Source organism: Nilaparvata lugens, chromosome 8, assembly GCF_014356525.2.
Source record: "Nilaparvata lugens isolate BPH chromosome 8, ASM1435652v1, whole genome shotgun sequence".
In the NCBI taxonomy this organism is placed as follows: domain Eukaryota; kingdom Metazoa; phylum Arthropoda; class Insecta; order Hemiptera; family Delphacidae; genus Nilaparvata; species Nilaparvata lugens.
Genome location: NC_052511.1, coordinates 47,038,376 through 47,062,698, shown reverse-complemented (window position 1 = coordinate 47,062,698; position 24,323 = coordinate 47,038,376). Strand labels below are relative to the sequence as shown.

Below are 24,323 nucleotides of genomic sequence, written 5' to 3'. Positions count from 1 at the left end.
TAAATATATGGGGATAATCGAGCGAAGTATAGCGAATATCAGATAATTTAGAAAGCAAAATCTCTACTCTCAACATAAATATATGGGGATAATCAAGAAAATTATAGCAAATATCAATAATTTAGAAAGCAAAATCTCTACTCTCAACATAAATATGTAGGGATGATCAAGAAATCGTAGCTATAGCTATGTCCACGTTACAATTGCAGAGTTTGATTAGCAATGGTATTGCTATCATTGTCTATCATTCAACAAAGCAGATAGCGCTATATCTTTCTCGCTTTGCTCTGTTGCAAGATTTTTTAACAATGTAGAAATATAATGAATTAACAGAATATTTAATCTTGACTATGAAAATTCATTATGAAATCATTGAAAACTATCATTTCTTGCTTGATAAAATATAATTGATCATTTTAAACAAGAATGAACAGTTGATAATTAATACATCAATAAACCTGTATCAGCTACCGTCTATAGAAGACATTGACAAGACAGAGGATCAGCAACGTTTTCTCCCATCTTTCTCCACTGCCATTATAACGTGGACCTCACTGTAGTATCAGATGATTTACAAACAAAAACTCTATTTTCAAGACAAATAATGTGGGGATAATTGGAAAATTATTGCTAATATCAAATAATTTACAAACAAAATCTCTACCCCTCTCAACATAAATAGGGATAATCCTGAAGGTACATTCGTAGTGACTGAGGCAAGGCCAAGGCCCCACGTAGAGGAACATTTGACGAGGATTTCAACTGGTTTACAGCGAGTCTTGACAGATGCATGAGCGATGGAAACCGGTCTTTCTGTCGTAGCGGAGTGGTGAGGAGAATGTGCGAGTATACCTGGCCCGAGGAATCGATCCACACTTGGTCGCGAGCTGACGAGCGTTTTCGACGAGTCTTCTGGAGTTTGGGAGCGTCGGAGAAAGGCTGGTTCACGCTGGGAAGAGGCTGGTTGAAGCTTGACAAGTGGTGGTTCACACTGGACAAGTTTGGAACAAAGTTTGTGGATTGGTGACTCATGCCAGACAAAGGTTGACTCACACCGGACAAGTTTGAAACAAAGTTTGTGGGTTGGTTCACACCGGACAAGTGTTGGTTTACACCGGACAAGTGTTGACCCACACCGGAAAAGTTTGTGGGCTGGTTCACACCGAACTGATTCGCAACACTCCCCGACAGTCTTGCACTTACATCCATCACACTGGACATATTTGTTACAAAGTTTATAAAGTTTTTGTTCACACTGGACGAGTCTGTTGTCCGAGGATTTACTCCAAACATTTCTGTTGTCCGAGAACTTAGTCCTGACATGTGATGGTTCACACTGGACAAAGGCTGGTTCACACCGGGCAAGTGCTGACTTACATCGGACACATCCATTGTCCGTTGGTTCACATCGGACAAATTTTGGTACATATTTGACACATTCATTGTCCGTTGGTTCACACCGGACACATCCATTGTCCGTTGCTTCACACTGGACAAAGGCTGGTTCACACCGGGCAAGTTCTGACTTACACCGGACACACCCATTGTCCGTTGGTTCACACCGGACAAATTTTGGTTCACATTTGACACATCCATTGTCCGTTGGTTCACATTTGACACATCCATTGTCAGTTGGTTCACACCGGACCCCTTCCTGTCCGTCATCTGTGTGTAGTACTGGACCAATTTGATGACGCAATCGAAAAGCGGCATGAGTGGAATGATTTTGGCTTCGGCGTCGAGACGAAAATGTCCGTCGGCATAGTGGAGCCGTACAGAGGTGGGACCTCGCTCGGTCTGCACACTGAGGGAGAACAGGTAGCGCGGATCCGAGGAGTCGCGCACCAGGAAGGTGCCCGGTGGTGTGGGGAGGAGGAGGTTGGCCGATTCTTGCCAGGAGAGACCCTCGTAGTACCAGCCTGACGTCCTGAGCGCTGTCTGTTAACAGAAAAATAATAGACGTTTGTTAGATTGAATGAAACTCTATTATCAAAAAACAATCACAATTATTAGGGCTGATGGCACAGTGGAAGATCAACCTGAGTCAATAGATAGATATTGTATTCATTCAACCCAGAATACTATTTTTTTTTTTATTCATTTATGCAATAAGTACATTATCAAAATGATAAGGAGATGGGAAATAAGGTAACCTTGTGCTATTCCTCTTCCAAATTTAGATAAGCTTACACATAGTCCGAAACAGGTTAAGTCTTGTAGTTCTTCAATTCACAAACTTTTCAGTCCTCAAGTATTTTCACAAAGTAGATTTTCAAATTTAGATGCGAAATCAGTGGTTTTTTGACATTTTCTTAGTCTTTTTCATTCAATATGAATAATTACCACAATATCAACTTCTCAACTACACAAAAAGTGAAATTTAGATGCTTCAAAACTAAACATAGAAGGAATATTTCACATGATTATAACTCGAATAGGGAATATTCACATATTGAAAATATAATTTTGAAGAATTACCGAAAAACATAGGATTGAATGAATTGTCTTTGGAGGCATTTCATTTCACACATTAGACCACATACAAACTCAAGCGTCACAGAAACGCCCATTCCGCTTCTTATCAGTAGATCAAGCTATGCTTATTATATCAGTATCTTACTATTTATGTACAAATACAGATATAATAAGCATAGCATCATCTGATTAAAAGCGAAATGCGCTTCGTCGTGCTCAATATATCTGTATCTTACTATTAATGTACAAATACAGATATAATAAGCATAGTATCAGCTGATTAAAAGCGAAATGCGCTTCGTCGTGCTCAATATATCTGTATCTTACTATTAATGTACAAATACAGATATAATAAGCATAGTATCAGCTGATTAAAAGCGAAATGCGCCCAAGTCTTTATAATACCATAATCACAAATTTTCCCAATTAACAGCGTAGGCCACTACCTCTGTGACCAAAGCCGTAGTGCGTTCGTGTGACGTCAGCACAGGTAGGGCTCCTACACCAATAAAAACTGTAGCTGATATAGATCAGTTGAAATCAACGAATTTTTATTGGTGTAGAAGTCCTACCTGTGCTGACGTCACACGAATGCACTACGGCTTTGTTCACGGAGGTAGTGCTTGGGTCCAGTTGCACAAAAGACAGTTAAATTTTAACCGTGATTTATTCAACGGAACCAATCAGAGAAGCCGTCTTTTCAGAAAAGTATTCTCTGGTTTATTCTCGTAAAGTTTATGACAGTTAAAATTTAACCAGCTTTTGTGCAACCGGGCCTTAGTTTTTCTTCCACGATCTGTGATTCATAGTAAAAAAAGAATAAATTAATTATTTACTACCCTAATTACCAATTAAAAACAATTACCTGGGTAGCAGTCAGCGTCCTTAGATCCAAATCGGATTGAATCAGTCTGGAGGAGTTGTTGGTGAAGAGGACAGGGTTCAGAGGAGGAGGAGAAGGTTGTTGAGGAGATGGTGGAGAAGGAGGAGGAGGTTGATGAGGAGGAGAAGGAGGGGAAGGTTGAGGAGCAGGTGGAGAAGGAGGTTGAGGAGGAGAGGGGGCAACCAGGAAGCTCCACTGTCCAGGTCCTGCCAGGATGACCGTCGGTGTAGTCGGCAGGACGAAGGATAGGGGTGCCGAGGGAGATGGTTCGCCTGAGGGAACTTTTATGCCTCCTGAAATTAAAAAAAAAAAATTATTGGTTATTTCATGATATGAGAAATCAATAAAACGGTATTTGATATTAAAAATAAATGAATTTGTTATCACAAAAGCAGGTATAGGAAATTGAACAATAGGGAATTCAAAATAGTATCACCACACATGATACAGTATCAACACAATATGATACAGTATCATCTCAACTTGATACACAACACCGTAATTTCAAACAAAACTACCAAGCTATGAACGAATCCTACAAACCATGGTATATCTTAAGTAAGGTATTCAATATGGAATAAAAGTAGGTTTGAAATTGAAAAATATGCTATTCAAGGGAATTTAGCAGGCTTTTTGCTACCGAACATTGGATTATCAATATAAATAATGAACATATTCAATAAGGAGTTTCATCATTGTGAGTACAGTAAAACAAAGTCAGATACTAGTTTCGGTTGTTACACCAATATCAATCTCTAGTAAACTGAAAGCTTGAAGATTGTGACAAACTCGGCCGGCAGTACTGAATACAACAAAGAAATGAAGTGAAATGAAGCTACTTTTTTGGGTAAAGTTAGGAGGTTTTAGTCCTCTCTATCACTCGAGCTTGAGAGAAATTTCAAGTTTATATCAATTATTTTATATCAAGCTTATTTCAATATTCTGTACAGAGTGGCCCTAAAGACACTGAGCATAAGTAAAAGTGCAGTATTTGTGGACTGTAAAAGTAGAAAACTGGTAGGACAAAACTGCTCAGTCCTGTGTGCTTAGTCTAAAAAATGTAGATGTGATGCATTTTGAGATGTTTTCCAATGAATTTCTCAGTTTTAACCACAAAAATCTGGTGTGGCGCACTCACACAACCGTTATGAAAATTGATCACCTGACGCTAGTGTAAACGCTCATCTCAAGTCAAAGATCTGAGCCAGCTGGTGACAGGTGAATAACGCTGGATACACACGAAGTCTGCTATCTCTTCATAGTGAATGATTCAATAGAATCAACAGTTGTCAACAGTTTGCAATTATTGAATAATTACAATTTCTCAAATTTTCAAGCTTATTTTCAATTTTAGGTGAAAATGTTACTGGACATTAATTGAAGAGATGAGTCCATGCTCAATCGTTTCCACTAGAATTTTTTTGTTTAAATTATATCTGAGACCTGATAATTGGAAATCTAAAATCAAATTTTGCATAGATGGGGCGGAGCTCCTAAAATTTTTACAGATATGGGACTTGTGGCAGTTGATAGAGCTTCCAGGTATAAATTTGATCAAAATTGTTAAAGCCATTTTCGAGAAAATCGCGAAAATCCCTGTTTTTGACAACATTTTCGCCATTTTAGCCGCCATCTTGAATTGCATTTGATCGAAATTGTTCGTGTCGGATCCTTATATTATAAGGACCTTAAGTTCCAAATTTCAAGTCATTCCGTTATTTGGGAGATGAGATATCGTGTACACAGACGCACATACACTCATACACACACACAAACATACAGACCAATACTCAAAAACCACTTTTTTGGACTCAGGGGACCTTGAAACGTATAGAGATTTAGAAATTGGGGTACCTTAATTTTTTTCGGAAAGCAAACTTTCCTTACCTATGGTAATAGGGCTAATGATAATGGAGGATAATGGAGGGAATGGTTGAGGGAAGGAATATGAGAGGAAGACCTAGGCTGGAGTATATGAAACAATTGCTACGGGATATGAGATGTGGATCATACTACGAGCTGAAGCGGAAAGCGGACGACAGAAAAGCATGGAGAGCTGCTGCCAACCAGCCCTACGGCTGTTAACCCAAGAGAGAGAGAGAGGTAATAGGGCAAGGAAAGTAAAAATTATTTTCAAATTGTTGAAAATCCAAAACATTTTCTCACCTGCCCCTTGGTCTACAGTCTGCAAGACAACCGTTCCGCCCGTCGTCCATCCCGGCATGCGCACCGTAATGGCGGCCGGCGACGGGACACAACACTGTTCCTCGTTCCGTTCCCGTTCCTCGTCCCGTTCCCGTTCCCGCATCGCTGCCGCACCCGGTAGCACGTGCTGGCATTTCGGACAGCAGGTCAACATGTCGCCATCGCCAACGACTGCGACAAACTGGGGCTGCGACAAGTGGCCTAGTGTGGCACCTGCAATAGGTTAACACGTGAATTAAAAACTTGAATTGGTTTTATTGCCAAAAAATCAAAGATACATCATTGTGAAATAAAATTTCCATGGTATATAATGCAAATAGACAGTAATACAATGAGCGCAATACAGATTACAACATACTTATATAATCAATTATATTTTATTAAGCAAGAAATCATATTTTTCAATAATTTTATAATGAAATTTCATGAGCGAGACTAGATATTTTGTTAATTAATCAAGTTTGAATTGAATTTTCGGTGTTTCGGTGGTTAAACTGATCAAGATCGATATTCGATATCTTGTGTTCGACTAAAATCGATCTACATTATTAACAGCGCACAATTTGAAATTCAAAAAAGTTCAAAGTCTTTGTAATATTGAAATATTTCAACTTTACAGTCAAAAACTCTGAAATACATTATTGTACTGTAAAATTTGTGAAGTATAACACGTAAATTAAAAACTCATAAAAATTATGAAAAGTTCATAGATATAACACTCTTATTATAGGTAAGGAAGACAGTTTTAGGATTTAAACCTGTTGTTTCTTTCCCAATCATTAATATTGAGTCGAGAATGATATTGTATCAGTTGATGTTAATATAAAGGAATAAACAATACTCATTACTATGAAATATTTTGTCAATTCATGATATTTCTACATTGTTAAAAAGCGATCTTGCAACTTTGCAGAGCTATTAAAGGACAACACTATCTGCTTTGTCGAACGATAGACAAAGATAGCAACACGAATGTAAATCAGATACTGTCATTATAACGTGGACCTCACTATAGTTCATGGTATAATAGCTGGTAACCCGTGCTCCGCAAGGGTATGATTGAAAACTTGACCTACTGAAATCTTAAGGAATTTGAAATAGGCTTATAACCATCCTCAGTTAATTATGAATCTATATGCTAAATTTCAAGTTAATCAGTTGAGTAGTCCAGACGTGATGATGCGTCATTCGTGAATTTCCTATTCCATACGTGTATAAGCCAGCTCTTTCCTTTGTTATAGTATAGATAAGTTCTTCAACTTGGTACTAATAAAGTGAAAGAACTCAAATCTTGTTTAGAAACCTTCCTCAACTTAATGCCAACCTGACAAAATTGGACTGGTTATTAATTCAGTTACCAATTTTTACCTTCTGTTTTGAAGAGGTCCTAGTCTCTCTAGATTTTAGTTATGTATTCATGTCCCATAAATGAAATTTGAGCATTAAATTTTGAAAAATCAAGAAGGAAAATTGAAATTGGGCTTCAAGGTGCACGAGATTGATATTTTTGGAATCTACGTGCAAAATTTGGAGATGTAAATCATTCCTGTTTTCCCGGTATGCAATCCACCAGTTGACATGTTTTGATGCGAACAATAGTATCTTATGTCACAAGGACGGGAAGGGGCATTTTGCAAGCGATAATGATGTTTCTAGTCGAGGCGTTAGCCGAGACTAGAATTTCATTCGAGCACTGCAAATACATTCACGTCCAAGTAGCTTACACTATTTTTTGTCATAATAATCTAGAAAAGAATATTTAAAAATCAAAAAACATTACCTGCTTATGCTGACATTACTACATGCATTCTATAAACATAACCTATAGTTTACAAGTTTCTAATCAGGAATTTCTTGATTGTAGTTGACAAAACTTCCACCTGGAGCGCTAAAAGGCGGTTTTTGTACCAGTTTTGCTGTTCCAAATTCGGAACTAGGAAACATACTCGACTGTAAAGAAAACATATGATTTTATTACAGTATAGTATCATAGAGAAACAATAGCGTAAGTAGATATCCCATGGTATAGGGCGTTTATGTCTCAACTTTTACTGTTATCTCAAGCCGATTACTGTCGATTATTGTCAATTTTTACTGTTTTGTTGGGGTGAGAGTGTATGAACGGCACAATATGAGAGACTACCAGCGTCACACAGCTGCATGGGAAAGAACTACGTGAACTATCGGCTTGGGATAACAGTAAAAGTTGCGACATAAATTCCCTATACCATAAGATATCTACTTACGCTATTGTTTCTCTATGATAGTATGCTGTAATGAGAATCATATGTTTATTTGTTCTACAATCAGCTGTTTACCGGCTTGATTGAATGGATGTAAAACAGCTGAATGACTATGACAAAAACGAACTAACACAATCCTAGTCTCTCTTATTATATAGAAGATAGATAACTAATTCCGCAATGATGTCAATATACAATCATCATGTCTTGAAAGCTTTGTGGCACGATAAAATACCAATCAAGTGGATTGGACAGCTGTACAACACGAAATACATTTCGCAGAAGCCATTAGTCAATATACGATAACAATTTCACAGTAAAATGATTACATGAAATAAATGGAAGCAACCAGGATGAGGAAGCTACGTGCCAAAAATAGAACTAAAACGTCGCTTTCATGTGAAGGAATTCAAAGTCAATGTCAATTGCATGCAGTTGGCAATACTGCTTGCAGTTCTGTTGCAGTCATCAAAATAATGAGAATATTATTAGTCAGCTTAGTTTGAAGTATTTTTGTGCTTTTGAAGAGTGAGAGAGGGTTTTGGAATACGGTGTTGTTTGTAGAAAGAGAGAGAGAGCGAGAGGGAGAGAAATGAAAGAGATTCAGTGAGAGTGATTGCTTATAGAGATACAGGGAGGAATTCATTTCCGAGAGAAATTGATTAAACAGATACAGAGAGAAAGAGAGAGAGCGATTGCTTGATTGAGTACCTCATTCAAGAGATTGAGGAAAAGGAGAAGAAGGTGAAGAAGAAGAAGAAGAAGAAGAAGAAGAGAAGAAGAAGAAGAAGAAGAAGAAGAAGAAGAAGAAAAGAAGAAGAAGAAGAAGAAGAAGAGAAGAAGAACCAGTTGAAGGAGGAGGAGAAGGAGAAGAAGAAGAAGAAGAAGAAAGAAGAAGAAGAAGATGAAGTGAAAGAAGAAGAGCAACATCAACAAGCTGAAGAAGGAGAGACAAGAAGTAGAAATTAGAAAGTGAAGAAGAAAACAGAGAAGATTGAGGGGAAGAAAGGCTAAAGGAGGAAGGAAATTGAAAAAAAATATGTCGGTGGAAATGCTGAAAAATGAGAGAGAGAGAGAGAGAGAGAGAGAGAGAGAGACAATTAGATTAATTGAAACAGATTCCTTTAGTCATGTGCTCAACAAAACGAAATTCAACTTGAGTAGAGAGAGAGTGAGTGAGAGAGAATTAAAGTGAGAGAGATTCCTTTATTCATGTGCTTAACAAAACAAAATTGATTTTAAGTTCTAGTGTTTCTAATCTCCTTTAAATGACAGGATTACTAATAATATTCAACGAATTTTACAAAGAATAAAGATTAATAGATGAGAATAAAGATTGATTGATTGAGTACTTTATTTATGTAGATTACAATATATATATACTGGCTTATACACTTATATACAATAGCTTACAATACAGCAAAATTATAGATGAATTTACAAAATATGAACTAAGAAAATAATTATTGAACTGTATATGATATGAAAGAAAGCAATTATTGAATTAGTGTTTTACAGAGTTGTAATCATCGATAAAGAGGAATTTAATTAATTTTGATGCATGATACATGAGAGATCACATATTTCAGTGATATTCCGATGAAATTTGGGGTTTGGAAGTGTGAATTGATTCTAGGAAATTTAATTATATTTGAATAAAATTTATACGGTGATTTTCGAAAATATTATGTTCTCACTCTTGGTTATTTATAGTTGGTTGGTTGATCTCTACATAATTTTTGTTTAGAATCACATTTCAAGTTCTTCAGTTGCAAAGAATATACAGAGAGAGAAGAGAGAGAGAGAGAGAGAGTGTGAGAGTGAGGGAACTATACAATCCATATACCGTATTTCTATAGATATCTGTGGGAAATATGGGATTGCATCAAATGCAATTCGGCTGCATCTAATATCTATGCAAGAGTGCAGGTATAATTTGGGTGGATTCCAGTAATCATAAATGTTTAATGAGAGAGAGAGGAAGAAAGAGAGACAGAGAGAGTGAGTGAGAGAGAAACGATAAAGTCCATATCTCTCTATAAGTTATATCTGAAAGATAAGCTAGCATTAAATGCAATTCACTACAAAAGTGCAGCTATAATTTAGGTAGATTCCAGTTATCATTAAAGTTTCATGCGAGAGAGAGATGGCGTGTGAGAGGCAAGAGTGTGTGAGAGAGAGAGTGAGTGGGAGATCGAGTGTGAGGGGAAAATAGAAAGAGAGTATCATGAGAGAAATAGAAATAGAAATAGAGAGAGAGTGAGTTAGAGGTTCTTTATTTATGTATGTTGAAATACATACAGAGAGAGAGAGAGTGTGTTAGAGGTAAGAGAGACAGAGATTGCATTGGATTGAAGGTCTTTATTTCTGTATGTTACAATACATACAGAAAGAGAGAGAGAGATGAGAGAGAGAAAGTGAGAGAGGCAAGAGAGTGTGAGAGGAAAAATAGGAAGATAGTATCATGAGAGAAATAGAAATAGAGAGAGAGTATGTGAGAGACAAGAGAGAGAGATAGAGAGTGTGAGAGAGACAAATATATGATTAGATCATTCCCAATTATACGTTGCAATATGCACGGTCTGACCATTTCTCTGAAAAACGCTTGTTCAATATTTCAAAGAGTTCACTCTGTACTCAGGTGAAATTCACTTCAAACCGTCAGCATTCAGGATAGATACCATCAATGCTACCCATTTAAATAATGCTGCAGTGACTCTGATTGTAGTGCTCAGTGCAATTGCTTGGTACACCCAGAATGCAATTGGAATAAATTGATTCTGAGAAAATCGCTATTGACCAATTCTACCATTATGCTTCTATTATATACAAGTTCAGTTCCATTTAGTTACTTGAAATATTAAATTTCTCATCATAACCGTTTTTCCTCGTATGAATTGGATTTTGTTTCCTTCTTCTTCTTTTTTTTCTCCTTCTTCTTTTTCTTTTTCTTGTTCTTCCTCTTCTCCTCGTTCTATTCACCACTTATCCTTGCTTCCTTGCAAACGTCTCCTCCCTTCCTTATTCTTATTGTCTTCCATTGCTCTTCTTTCTCCTCTTTTACTCCTTCTTCTCTTCTTGTTCTTCTCCTTCTTCTTATTCTTTAGTATCTTCTACTACTTCTCCACCTATTTTCTCCTCCTTGCAAACATATTGTTCCTTCATTATTCGTATTGTCTTCAATTGATTTTCTACTTCCTGTTTTACTTCTCCTTGTTCATCTTCTCCTTTTTCTTCTTCTTCTCCTTCTCATTCTGTTTCTTCTTCTCTTTCTCATCTTTTTCGTTCAATCCTTCAACCTATTTCTCTTCCTATCTAACATCTTGTTCCTTCCTTATTCATATTATCTTCAACTACTGGTCTTCCTTTTTTACTTCTTGTTCTTCCACTCCTTCTTCTTCTTCTTCTTCCTTTTATTCTTCTTCTTCTTCCTTTTATTCTTTTTCTTCTTCCTTTTATTCTCCTTCTTCTTCTTCTTCTTCTTCTTCTTCTTTTTCTTCTTCTTCTTCTTCTTCCTCTTCATCTTCCTCCACTGCATCCTTTCCCTATTTTTATATCTTTCATTATTAATATCTGTACAACTCTATTTCTATGTCAAACTGCGATGCGCCATCAGAAAACAAACATTTCTAGGAAGCTATCATTATTATTTCTAAAGTACGCTGATCACCCACTACAGTCAGCATCCGTTAAATGAGAAGCATAGATGTAATTTGAAAGAAAATACTGACAAATTCTAGTGAATCTATCAGCAGCTGTTCACATCATTTATGAAACTACAGTAACTATATATAACTTGTAACCAGTTATATAGTTATATAGTTACTGTGTCTGAAACCTGTTAGTTTAGAGCGGTTTGTACGCTTGCGCAGACAGTAGCAGAAGTATTATTCAAACAAGGTCACCTGCTTTTATGATGTCATTGGGGAATAGACGGTTGTAGATGATGATGATAATGATGATATTGTTTAGGAGTAGAGTATGATGATGATGATTTCATTTTTAAAAAGTTTAGAGTGCTATTGATGCTTGCTAGGATATTGGCAGTTGAGTAGTCTAGCAGTTGATGATTATCATGACTATGATGATGATGATGATGATGATGATGATGATGATGATGATGATGATGATGATGATATGATGATGATGATGATGCTTGGCAATGAATTTAGAACGCGCAGAACAAGAAACGCTGAGAGAGAACGGAGAAATATGAGGCAGTCTCATGAGGAAAGAAAAGGAACAAGAAGAAGGAGAAGGAGTAGAAGAAGAAGAGGATTGGGAGAGGTGAAAAAGATTAGAGAAAAAGGAGAAGAAGAAGGAATGAGAAGGAAGAAGAGATATGAAAGGAGGATGGAGAGTGAGAAGAAAAAGAAGAAGGTGAGTGAGGAGGAGGAGAAACAGAAGATTGGTAGAGGAAGAAGGGAAAGTCAGAGAAGAAGGAGAAAAAGAAGAGAAATAACAAGAAGGAGGAGAAGAAAAGGATGAACAAGAAAAGGAATAAGTGAAAGGAAGTTAAGAGAAAAATGAGAAAGGAAGGAGGAAAATAAACCTCATTTCCATCGAAGAAGCATTTAAGAGTGGGTGATAAAAACGAGAAGTAGAAAAAAAGAACAACAAGAGAAAAAGAAGAAGAAGAAGAAGAAGAAGAAGGTTGAGTAGAAAAAATGCAGGAAGGAAATCGGAAATAATAAAGTAGAATGAAACAGTGAAGAAACGAAAAAGAAAAACCAGCTGACAATGAATTATTAATTTTTGTCACAGCGGTTATGTCACAGATGTCGTTATGGCGGTGGGAGGGGGTACCGAGTCTTATGGGATGTCAGATAAAGGGGGGGGGGGGGAAATGGATGCTTGAAACGCTTGAAATGGTTCCGAGAAGAGAGTAATAGCATTATTTTAAATTGCTATATAGGCTTAATCAGTGAGGCAAGCACTCAACCAATACCCTTCTCGACGACTGATTCACTTAAATCTGTCATAATTTCTCATAGATACCATCAATACGCTACCCATTCACCCAATGCTGACACTGTAGAGGTTCTACAGTCGCTGACAGATTGAAGTGAAACTGTTTGGATGCAATTTCGTTTTCCCAGAAAATTCGAGCTGCTCATTTCGAACAGACTGTAAAAATTTAGTGCCACAATTAGAAAGGCACTCGATTCGAGTTGGGTGAGATTAGATTCCGGTCATTTTTTTGAGTAGGCCTACTTCAGCTTTTTCACTGATCGGAGATCAAATTTAACGGTGATCAGCCGTGAAATAGTTTGTACATTGAGAACTATTGATTTAAAAAGTCTGGTACATTGAGTGCCGGTTAAATTTTAACCCTGATTAATATCACGAGAACTAATCGGAGAAGGCCTTTTTTATGAGACGGCTTCTCTGATTGGCTCTCGTGGAATTAATCACGGTTAAAATTTAACCGGCGTTTGTGCAACCGGCACTGAGTACATTAGCCACCCGGGTCACTCGATTTTATTATCATAATATTGTAAGTTTATTTCCCATGCAGAGGTTGGGAGACAACTTTTTTATACTGGGAAAATTTATGAAGTGATACAGCCTTATGGGGAAAGCGATTGAGAGAGAGAGAGAGATTGATTAATTGATTGAGTACTTTATGTAGATTACAATATATACTGGCTTATACACTTATATACAATAGCTTACAATACAGAAAAATTGTAGATGAATTTACAAAAGCAGAAAAAAATTATTGTATATGATATGAAAAAAAGCAATTTGTAATGACTATAGATAAAATAGATAATATTGTTAGAGAGAGAGAGAGAGAGAGATTGAGAGTGTGTGAGAGAGCTTGAAGAAGGGAAAACGATGGGAGGTTATTGATTGGTTTGGTTTGGGATGGTTTGTTTATTGATTCATACGATAAGTAAATCATCAAAAATGATAGAGAGAGAAAAATAAGGTAACCTTGTGCTATTCCTCTCCCAAATTTAGATAAGGTTACACATAGTCCCAAATAGGTCAAGTCTTGTAGTTGTTCACTTCACAACATTTTCAGTTCTTAATTATTTCCACAAATTGAAAGCAAAGCTAGAAAGCAAGAAGGAAAAATATTGTTAATATAAATAGTTCACAAGTAGAAGAAGAAGAAGAAGGAGAAGAAGAAGAAGAAGAAGAAAGAGTCGAGTGAGAAAAACGTTGAAGAAACTATCTTATACATCCTGTGCCTACACACACACACACACACACACACACACCACACACACACACACACACACACACAAACTTGTATTCTATTTCATGCTGGTAGTAGTAGACCTTCAATATTCTTGGAAATTTCACAATAAAAAAAACTGAACTTGTCGGCGTCTGCATCTTACAAAATTCTACTGAAAACAATAATTTTCTTTCCATAAATTTCCACTTTTCAAGCAGGCTTGTTTTTTTCTCACACTAGCATATGCTTAACCGGAAATTTTTATGTTTCAAGTTTTTCAAGGAGGATATTAATATCTTGAGAAAAATTGTTTTAAATCTCTGAATTATTCAAATTTCTGAACATGCTTTCTTGAGAAAAAATCGTTATAAATCTCTGAGTTATTCAAATTTTAAGTAATTTCTGGAGATGCTATCTTGAGAAAAACTTGTTATAGATCTCTAATATATATTTAAATTTTTGCAATGAATTTGGAATATCATTGACCAATAGATGCAGAAGTGATTGAAACACGCTTGATCCACCTCCTATCTTATTTATAATCTGAAAATGTTAATTAATTCAAGTCCTCAATTTCTTTTATAGTACCTATTTCACTATTTATTTATAATAAATTATCCATCATCAATATTCGATGAATTACATAGAATATGAACTGAAGGATATCATATTTCCATCGATTCTAGGATGAAATAGAACCTAAATTGCTTGAATGTTATAATGTTTTGATAAGAAAAATGTTCCTACATTAATTGACTGTGTTTGACTCAGATAGCTATCAGAGAAGATGACAATGAAAAGATGAAAATACAAAAGAAGAAGACGGGGGAATGAATAGGAACAAGGAAAAATTTGAAGATGAAAATTGTATACATTATGAAAAAATTGTTGAAGAGAAAAGGTGATTAAAAATGGAAGAACGAGGTATTGTAGAAGAAGATGATGATAATGATGATGATGAATAAAAAGAATTAGAAGGAGAGGAAGAAGAAGAACAAAACTGAAAAGACCACAAGAAGAAATGAGAAACAAGAGGTGAAGAAGGAGAAGAGAAGCTGATGTGAAAAGAGGAGAAATATTGTAGATATAAAAAAAGAACGAGGAGATGTAGTTGAATGAGTTGAAGATGAAGAAGAAGAGCAGAAGAAGGAGAAGAAGCTGATGTGAAAAGGGAAGAAATATTGTAGATAAGGATACAAGATATAAAAAGGAAGAATGAGGTGTTATAGTTGAATGAGAAGAAGAAGAAGATCAAGAAGAAGAGGTGAAAAGAGGAGAGATCTTGTAGAAGAGGGAACACGATATAAACATGATGAATGAGGTGTTGTAGTTGAAGAAGAAGAAGAAGATGATGAAGAAAAAGAAGAAGAAAAAAAAAAGAGAAGAAATATTTTAGAAGAGGGAACACGATATAAAAATGAAGAACGAGGTGTTGTAGTTGAAGAAGAAGAAAAAGAAGAAGGAGAAGAAGAAAAAGAAGAGCAGAAGAAACAAGAGGCGAAGAAGTAGAAGAAGAAGAAGCTGAAATGAAAAGAGAATAAATATATTGAGATAGTAAAGCCGCGAGTCTGAGATAAAAACGAATTTCTGAGAATTATATTTTACACGTAAGTCGGTCCGACGCGATTTCTTAGAATGGAGAATTGAAACTGTTCCAGGAAGCCAGATGATAAAAGAGAATCTTTCTCGCTCTCTCTCCGTTTTACTCTTCTACTCTTCTCAAATATATCTTCCTCTCTCTCTTAGAAACAACTCAGCCATTCCAGTATCACTCACACACTCTCTCTCTCTCCCACCCATATCTTCATCACTCTCACTAACTCACTCTCTCTCGCTCAGAGACAACTCTCCTTGAGCCATCGCAGATTAGAACTTCGATAATAATATAGCAGTTCTCTGAATTGCCAACATCTGCCTCACTTAAATTTGTCAGTGTCCCTTGTGTAGTGACATTGATGCTTATCATTCAACCTATACTGACAACACTATTTTGTATGTGCATTTATGTATCAGCTGCAGATATAAATAAATAGATGGAAACATGTAGTAAATATATGTATTGGATAGTAAATAAAATATAATTGGTATTTGAATTGAAGCCTCCACATTCAGGTCTATTGATTTTATCAAATTTATCGAGAAATTGGAATGTATTTGCTCAGGCACTCTAGAATGAATTCTGAGAGTAATTCTGTGTTTTCTCTCTCTTTCCATTGGTCTGTCTCATACTCTCTCACACTCACTCTCTCTCTGTCGTTCAATGTATTGTCGTTTAGTGTATAAGCCAGTATTATATTGTAACATACATAAATGAAGAGCTCTAATCTCTCTCTCTCTCTTCATTGGTCTGTCTCACACTCTCTCACTCACTCTCTCTCTCTCTCTCTCTCTCTTTGGTAGAGAGTTGGTGGGTAGGATACTTTGAATATTCTTTCCGAAGAATGGACATTGATATGTCCAAAGCTCCGCCAATTTATGTAGATGCATAACAATATTATCTTTTTTATCTATAGTTATTACAAATATTACTTTCGAGATGGGTTTTCAAGTGGAAATTCCATATATAAGGCACAGAATTTGTTTGGATTTCCCAAAATCGCGTAAATTGAAACAATGTGCAATTTTTCGAACACAAAATTGAAAAATAATATAGTTCGACTGGTAGTTCTGTGAACAGTAGACCTCACGCATTATTCTCTTCCACAAGTAGTACCTGATTGAAACTATAGACCTTATGGAAATACAGCAATAGACTGGCTTCTCCACACATCTGTGTAATCAATTGTCAGCTGATTTATGATGAATAATTCTATAGTCTAATTATAACTCTAATATTGGCGTATGAAGGAGGCTCCTTTCTCCTTTCATATTATCCTTGAGATGCAAAATTTCCAAAAACCTTGTTCATACGTCGACGCGCAATTGAAAAAGTAAAATACCTGTCAAATTTCATGGAAATCTATTACCGCGTTTCGCCGTAAATGCGCAACATTTGTGCAACATGCGTAAACATTCAAAAATGCAAAACCGTCGACTCGAATCTTAGACCTCACTTCGCTCGGTCAATAATTCCTTGAAATCCTTCATTCAGTTCTGAAACAATCTGAGAACCAAATCAGGTTCCAATCTATTGTATACTAGCACGTAACCCGTGCTCCGCAAGGGTCTAATTATCTCGACAAACTGAAAACTTGATCTACTGGAATCTTGAAAGATTTAAAATAGGTCTATAACCATCCCCGGTAAGTTGGAAATCTATATGCAAAATTTCAAGTTGATCAGTTGAGTAGTTGAGACGTGATGATGCGTCATTCGTGAATTTCCTATCCCCTACGTGAACAAGCTGATGCATTCATCTATGATGCATTAAAATATATTCTTATAGAAAGTGGGCGCTTAGCCAGAATGCATTCAAAAGCGTGGGAATATGCAACGGTTTTTATTCTGCTTTTAGCCGCTCCGGTTTCTTGGAAATCTGTACTGTATTTAGCACTGATGAAATTTATTATGCTCACAAAATACGCAATTTGTGTTTCTAATTTTTCCGTGTCGAGAAGAGGAGGAGGAGGAGTAGGAGGAAGAGAAGAAGGAAGATGAGGAGGAGGAGTGGGTGGATGAGTAGGAGGAGGAGTAGTAGGTGGAGGAGAAGGAGGAGGAGAGGAGGAGGAGTAAAAGGAGTAGATGAAAGATCAATGAAGAGGAAAGTAAGGAGAAGTAGATGACAGTGGTGGTGAAAAGGAGAAAGGTAAAAGGTGATGAAGAAGAAGAAGAAGAAGAAGGAGAAGAAGAAGAAGAAGAAGAAGAAGAAGGAGAAGAAGAAAAAAGTGATATGGGAGAAGCTCCAAGAAATAAAATATGCTAGTAAGAAGGTGAAGGAAGAACAGAAAACAAAAGTAAATGAAATTGAAAAAGGAGACGATTATGTTGGAATAGGTGGATTGATTGATTGATTGATTGAGTACTTTATTTATGTAGATTACAATATATACTGGCTTATACACTTATATACAATAGCTAATACAGCAAAATTATAGATGAATTTACATAATATAGACTAAGAAAATAATTATTGAACTGTATATGATATGAAAAAGCAATTTATAATATGATAACTATAGATAATAATTAAATTGTTATGCATCTACATAAATTGGCGGAGCTTTGGACATACCAATGTCCATTCTTCGGAAAGAATATTCAAAATATCCTTCCCACTAACTCTCTACTGAGAAGGAGAAAGGTAAAAGGTGATGAAGAAGAAGTAGAAGAAGAAGAAGAAGAAGCCAAAAAGAAGAAAAAAGTGATATGGGAGAAGCTCCAAGAAATTAAATATGCTAGTAAGAAGGTGAAGAAGAGCAGAAAACAAAAGTAAATGAAATTGAAAAAGGAGACGATTATGTTGGAGATGGAGAGATAAGTGGTGAGAAAAAACAACAAGGATAAAGAGAAGGAAAAGAAATAAGATAAGTAGAATAAGGAGAATGAGAATGATTGAGAAAGAAGAGAAAGAAAGGGAATGGGAAGATGACGGATGAAGAGGGAGATGAACGAGGATACAGAATAGAAATGAAGTACAGTAGAGTGGAAGAAGAATAGAACAGTATTGGAAGAAGTAGAACAAGAAAAGCTAATCAAAGCAAAGTAGAAATGTATAGATCGTAGAATTATTGGATAATAAGAAAAAAGAAAACCCAGTGTGGTTTCAAATATTGCGAATTCAATGATTTCCCATTGGTATAGGACGTGCCGCTATAGTGAGGTCCACGTTATAACGGCAGTAGAGAAAGATAGGTGAACAGCGTTGTCGAGTATCTGCCTTGCCACTGCCTTCTATAGAGGATATTATTTGATACTGGTATCTGATGTAATATTAACTGTTCATTCTTGTTTTAAATTAACATTTTTCTTTCTTTCCCCTTTTTGTGTAGATGAGAAGTTGATATTGTGGTAATTATTCATATTGAATGAAAAAGACTAAGAAACTGTCAAAAAAAAACACAGATTTATTGATACTTAGAAAGACCGGTATCAATAAATCCGTGTTTTTTTTGACATTTTCTTAGTCTTTTTATTAGATTTTATTGTCAATGGTGTAATAACCGAAACCGGTCTTTCTAAGTATCAATAAATCTGTGATTTTTTTGACAATTTCTTAGTCCTTTTCATTCAAAATTATCAGTTATGTTTCAGTCGTAAAGAAAATGATATATTTTTCAATGATATAGTGAGGTCCACGTTATAATGACAGCATTTGTTCAACTTTGGTTTTGCTATCCTTGTCTATCATTCGACAAAGCCGGTGGTAATATCTTTTTCTAGGTCCACAACGATGACAATTATGTTTTTGACAGTGTAGAAATATAATAAATTAATGCATAGAATCGGCATCGCTATTCTCCTATCTTTATCCACTGCCATTATAAAGTAGACCTCACTATAGAATGATAATTTTCTATGTCTGAGATAATTATTTTGTTAATGATGCTCCTACATTGTTGAGGAACAATCTGGTAACGTTGCGGAGCTAGAAAAGGACAGCACTATCTGCTTTGTTGAATGATAGACAAGGATAGCAACACTCATGTTAATCAAATACTGCCATTATAACGTGGACCTCACTACAATGTTCTTGTTCGGGAGCAATAAAATTCGCAGAGTTGACATTTCAATCACATTGCCAGGCGAGCAATTTCCACGAATTGATAGATTGGACAATAGCAATTAAGAATTCCTCGGTGAGTTTTCAACTGATTGACTTATTTTACGGTAGTCTATGGTTGGATTCACTTGTAACATTCAGCACAGGTTAAATGGGTAGCATTAATGTAAATTATGAGGAATGATCTGAATTCATGTACAAAAAACTCAATTTAGTATTAAATATTCTTCACTGAAATGTTCAACGTTGACGTTAACTGGTTGCGTTATCGTTGATCAACTAACAGTAAACTAACCATAGTATATCAACGTTATTCAATCCCGTTATCAACGTTGGAAAAACGCGTTGTTCCCAAAAACCAATGACCTAGATAAACATCGCTCATTACCCAGTAATTGAAATCGAAATTAATGCCATTCAGGTTGGAAAACCTATCAGAGTTTTCCTGGAAACTGTACTGTGATTTTCCCGTTGGGACGATAGGGAAAATTTGAATAAAATTATATTGTACGGTAGAGAGTTTGGTTGGAGATTTCACCTAAATTTGGTAACGGTTTTTTGCAATGTTGAATTTCTAATTGACCGAGCGAAGTGAGGTCTAAGATTCAAGTCGACGGTTTGGCATTTCTCTTAATGTTTAAATGTTTTTATGTTGCGCATTACGGCGAAACGCGGTGATAGATTTTCATGAAATTTGACAGGTATGTTCCTTTTCAAATTGCGCGTCGACGTAAATACAAGGTTTTTGGAAATTTTGCATTTCAAGGGTGATAATATAGGAAAAGGAGCCTCCTTCATAAGCCAATATTACCGTAAAAATCAGACTATAGAATTATTCATCATAAATCAGCTGTCTAGTGGACTATAATACTACCCGTTCAAAAACATCTAACATTTTGAAAATGTATCTTTCCATTAGTAGAGAGTTGACTATAATACTACCCGTTCAAAAACATCGAACATCTTGAAAATTGTATCTTTCCATCATAATACTACCCGTTCAAAAACATCGAACATCTTGAAAATTGTATCTTTCCATCAACGTTGTAGACAGTTGCAGCCAGACCTGATAACAGCGCTCACACTCACATTCTGGGACGACACGTCACGGTACGATATGACAGAAAGCTCTATGTTTATTTAGGATTTTTTCTAGACATTTTTAATTGATAAATTATTCATTAATTTTTGAGAAAACATAACAACAGGTCAATGTAATTCACTGAGCGCCAGGTCTACTGTTCACAGAACTACTAGTATTTTATTAAGCAAGAATTATATTTTTTAATGTCATAATGAACTTTCATGATTAAGATAAATATTTTGTTGATTCTACATTGTTAAAATACGATCTGGCAGCAGAGCAAAGCGAGAAAGAGATAGCGCTATCCGCTTTGTTGAATGATAGACAAGGATAGCAATACCATTGCTAATCAAACACTGTCATTTATAAATTGGACCTCATTTATAAATTATTAATTTTTGAGAAAACATAACAACAGGTCAATGTAACTCACTGAGCGCGAGGTCTACTGTTCACAGAACTACTAGTTTAATACTGTCATTACAACGTAGACCTCACTATAGAATTAGAATCTACATGTATATAGAAGGGCCCCATGTGGATGTGGGTGTATAGATATAATATAGAATGGAGGTTTGATAAAAGAGGTTCCCAGAAATGGTTCACGGCCTTTCCAGGTGAACCAACCGAATAAAAGAAATCTTATTATTCGCATGACTAATTCAGTTGAATACCCTTCAGTCAGGGGTTTGAATAATGATGGACTAGTTCCCAGAAGGGGTAATTGACTGGTGGATATCCTCATGGTGTCAGTGGATACCCTCCAATGCTTCCCATTGTATCCATACTGAGGATTTAAAGTGAAAAGTAGAGTCCCAATGCTGAAGGTATGAAATGAATTCAATGTGCATCTCAACTTTTGTTCATTTTCAATAGGGTTAAGTGGAATTTCTGTAGATAAGTATTCAAATGCAGAATGGAATTACCGGGAATTTCTTTGAATAAATCTTGAATTATAATGTAAAGTCGAGACTCATGTATTGAGAGACGTGTAATCATTGAGTGAATTTGAATGAGAGGTCTCCCATTATAATGAGGTCCTCGTTTTAATGGCAGTGGAGGAATATATTATGAGACAGCGTTGCCGATTCTCTGCCTTGTCACTGCTTCCTATATAGCTGATACATGTGTATAGAATTAGAAAAAGTGGTAGAAAAGGATGGCACTATCTGCTTTGTAGAAAGATAAACAAGGATAGCAACACCAATGTTGATCAAATACTGTCATTATAATGTGGAACTCAATATGATTTCATGTTTTCCTCGTGTCATTTCTAAATGAATCTTGTGTTTCAAAACGGAGATCTTCACAAAGAGCTGAAGCCAGTGGGTATAAATAATAATGTAATTACATTAAAACTAAAATCCCCTTTAGATTTATTGACCGAGCGAAGTGAGGTCAAAGATTTTGTCGACGGTTTGGCATTTCTCTTAATGTTTAAATGTTTGAATGTATAAATAATAATGTAATTACATTATATACTCACTGGCTGAAGCATGCCTCATTGAACGAGATATCAGCGTATTTACAAGAAAATATACAAGTTATATATTAGCAAGATAAATTCACATCAACATGTTATTCACAAATTGAATTATTTTGGAATTTAATTGAATAAGCCTCAAAATATTCTACATCACTCGTCGAATTCATGTAGAAAGAGTATAGGACTTGGGACCTATCTCCTTCATAACTGAAATCCCCTTTAGATTTATTGTCCGAGCGAAGTGAGGTCAAAGATCCAAGTCGACGGTTTGGCATTTCTCTTAATGTTTAAATGTTTGAATGTTTATATGCTGCGCATTTACGGCGAAACGCGGTAATAGATTTTCATGAAATTTGACAGGTATGTTCCTTTTTTATTCCCTCGTCGACGTATATACAAGGTTTTTGGAAATTTCGCATTTCAAGAATAATATAAAAGGAAAAAGGAGCCTCCTTCATACGTCAATATTAGAGTAAAAATGAGATAATAGAATTATTCATCATAAATCAGCTGACAAGTGATTACACAGATGTGTGGAGAAGCCAGTCTATTGCTGTATTTCCATAAGGTCTATAGTTTCAATCAGGTACTTGTGGATGAGAATACTGCGTGAGGTCTACTGTTCACAGAACTACTAGTATTAGCAAGATAAATACACATTAACATGTTATTCTCAAATGGAAATATTTGGAATTTTCTTGAATTAGCCTCAAATTATTTTACATCACTTGTGGAATTCATGTAAAACAGTATGGGTCGTGGACCTACATGTTCATTTATTTATTTATTTATTTATTAGAACAGTCACAAACACGACCAAAACTTCTTCAATTCCTTGATTTTGGCACATAAATAGTACCAAATAGCACAAAAGTTAAAGTGAGGTTAAGTTTAAAATGTCTGTTTTCACCAAAGATTAACACTCAGAGAATACGTATTCGAGATATGACTGATGAATTTTGAATTTCGAAGGGTTGATAAGAGCCGGAAATAACAATCCGAAAGTTTCAATAATAATGAAATAAACTTGAAACTTTTGAGCAGAAAAATTAAAACTTCATATCTTCTACATAAGTAAAATCCCCTTTAGATTTATATTTATAATTTAGGTATATATGATAGATAATAGACCGACCCCCTTCAGATTATAGAGAATCCCCTTCTATATCCATAGTTACCTGTACTGTATCTATATCTATGTGGATTGAAGAACTACAAGACTCAACCTATTTCGGACTACGTGTTACCCATCTAAATTTGGGAGAGGAATAGCACAAGGTTACCTTACTTTTTCTTCCCCTATCATTTAGATAATGAAGCCTACTTATTGTATGAATGAACTAGCAGGGCACCCGTGCTTCGCTACGGGAATTAAAAGATCGTCATCGGACGGATCGGATTATTAGATTTGATGCATTTTTTACTTTCCTTGCCCAATTACCATAAGTAAGGAAAGTGTTGCTTTCCGAAAAAAATTAAGGTACCCCAATTTCTAAATTTCTATACGTTTCAAGGTCCCCTGAGTCCAAAAAACTGGTTTTTGGGTATTGGTCTGTATGTGTGTGTGTGTGTGTGTGTGTGTGTGTGTGTGTGTGTGTGTGTGTGTGTGTGTATGAGTGTAGTGCGTCTGTGTACACGATATCTCATCTCCCAATTAACGGAATGACTTGGAATTTGGAACTTAAGTCCTTACACTATAAGGATCCGACACGAACAATTCAATCAAGCGATTCAAGATGGCGGCTAAAATGGTGAAAATGTTGTCAAAAACAGGGTTTTCGCGATTTTATCGAAACGGCTCCAACGATTTTGATCAAATTTATACCTAAAGAATTCATTGATAAGCTCCATCAACTGCCACAAGTCCCATATCTGTAAAAATTTCAGGAGCTTCGCCCATCAATGCAGATGAATTCCCTATTATCAGGCTTCAGATACAATTGAAACGAAAAAAATCGAGGGAGTAGATTGAGCATGAAAATCTCTACAATTAATGTTCTGTAACATTTTCACCTAAAATTGAAAATAAGCTTTAAATTCGAGAAAATGTGATTATTCAATTGCAATTATTGTTGATTCTATTAAATCATTCACTATG

General features: G+C 35.8%; 1 protein-coding gene across 4 annotated transcripts in view; it reads right to left on the bottom strand.

Annotated features, from left to right (window-relative positions):
• Window positions 1-385: 385 nt before the first annotated feature.
• LOC111044053 overlaps window positions 386-24,323 on the bottom strand; it is a 63,807-nt gene continuing 39,869 nt past the window's right edge. The window contains exons 2-6 of one of the 4 annotated variants that reach the window (XM_039434948.1): window positions 5,525-5,776; window positions 3,341-3,651; window positions 1,642-1,938; window positions 1,542-1,611; window positions 519-1,469 (exon numbers count right to left, since the gene is read on the bottom strand). In XM_039434948.1, the coding sequence (XP_039290882.1) occupies window positions 670-1,469; window positions 1,542-1,611; window positions 1,642-1,938; window positions 3,341-3,651; window positions 5,525-5,717 (1,671 nt within the window). In that variant the 5' untranslated portion in view covers window positions 5,718-5,776 and the 3' untranslated portion in view covers window positions 519-669. Of the gene's footprint in view, window positions 1,939-3,340; window positions 3,652-5,524; window positions 5,777-24,323 lie in introns of all 4 variants that reach the window. The other 3 variants (XM_039434947.1, XM_039434946.1, XM_022329106.2) reach the window with 3 other exon arrangements.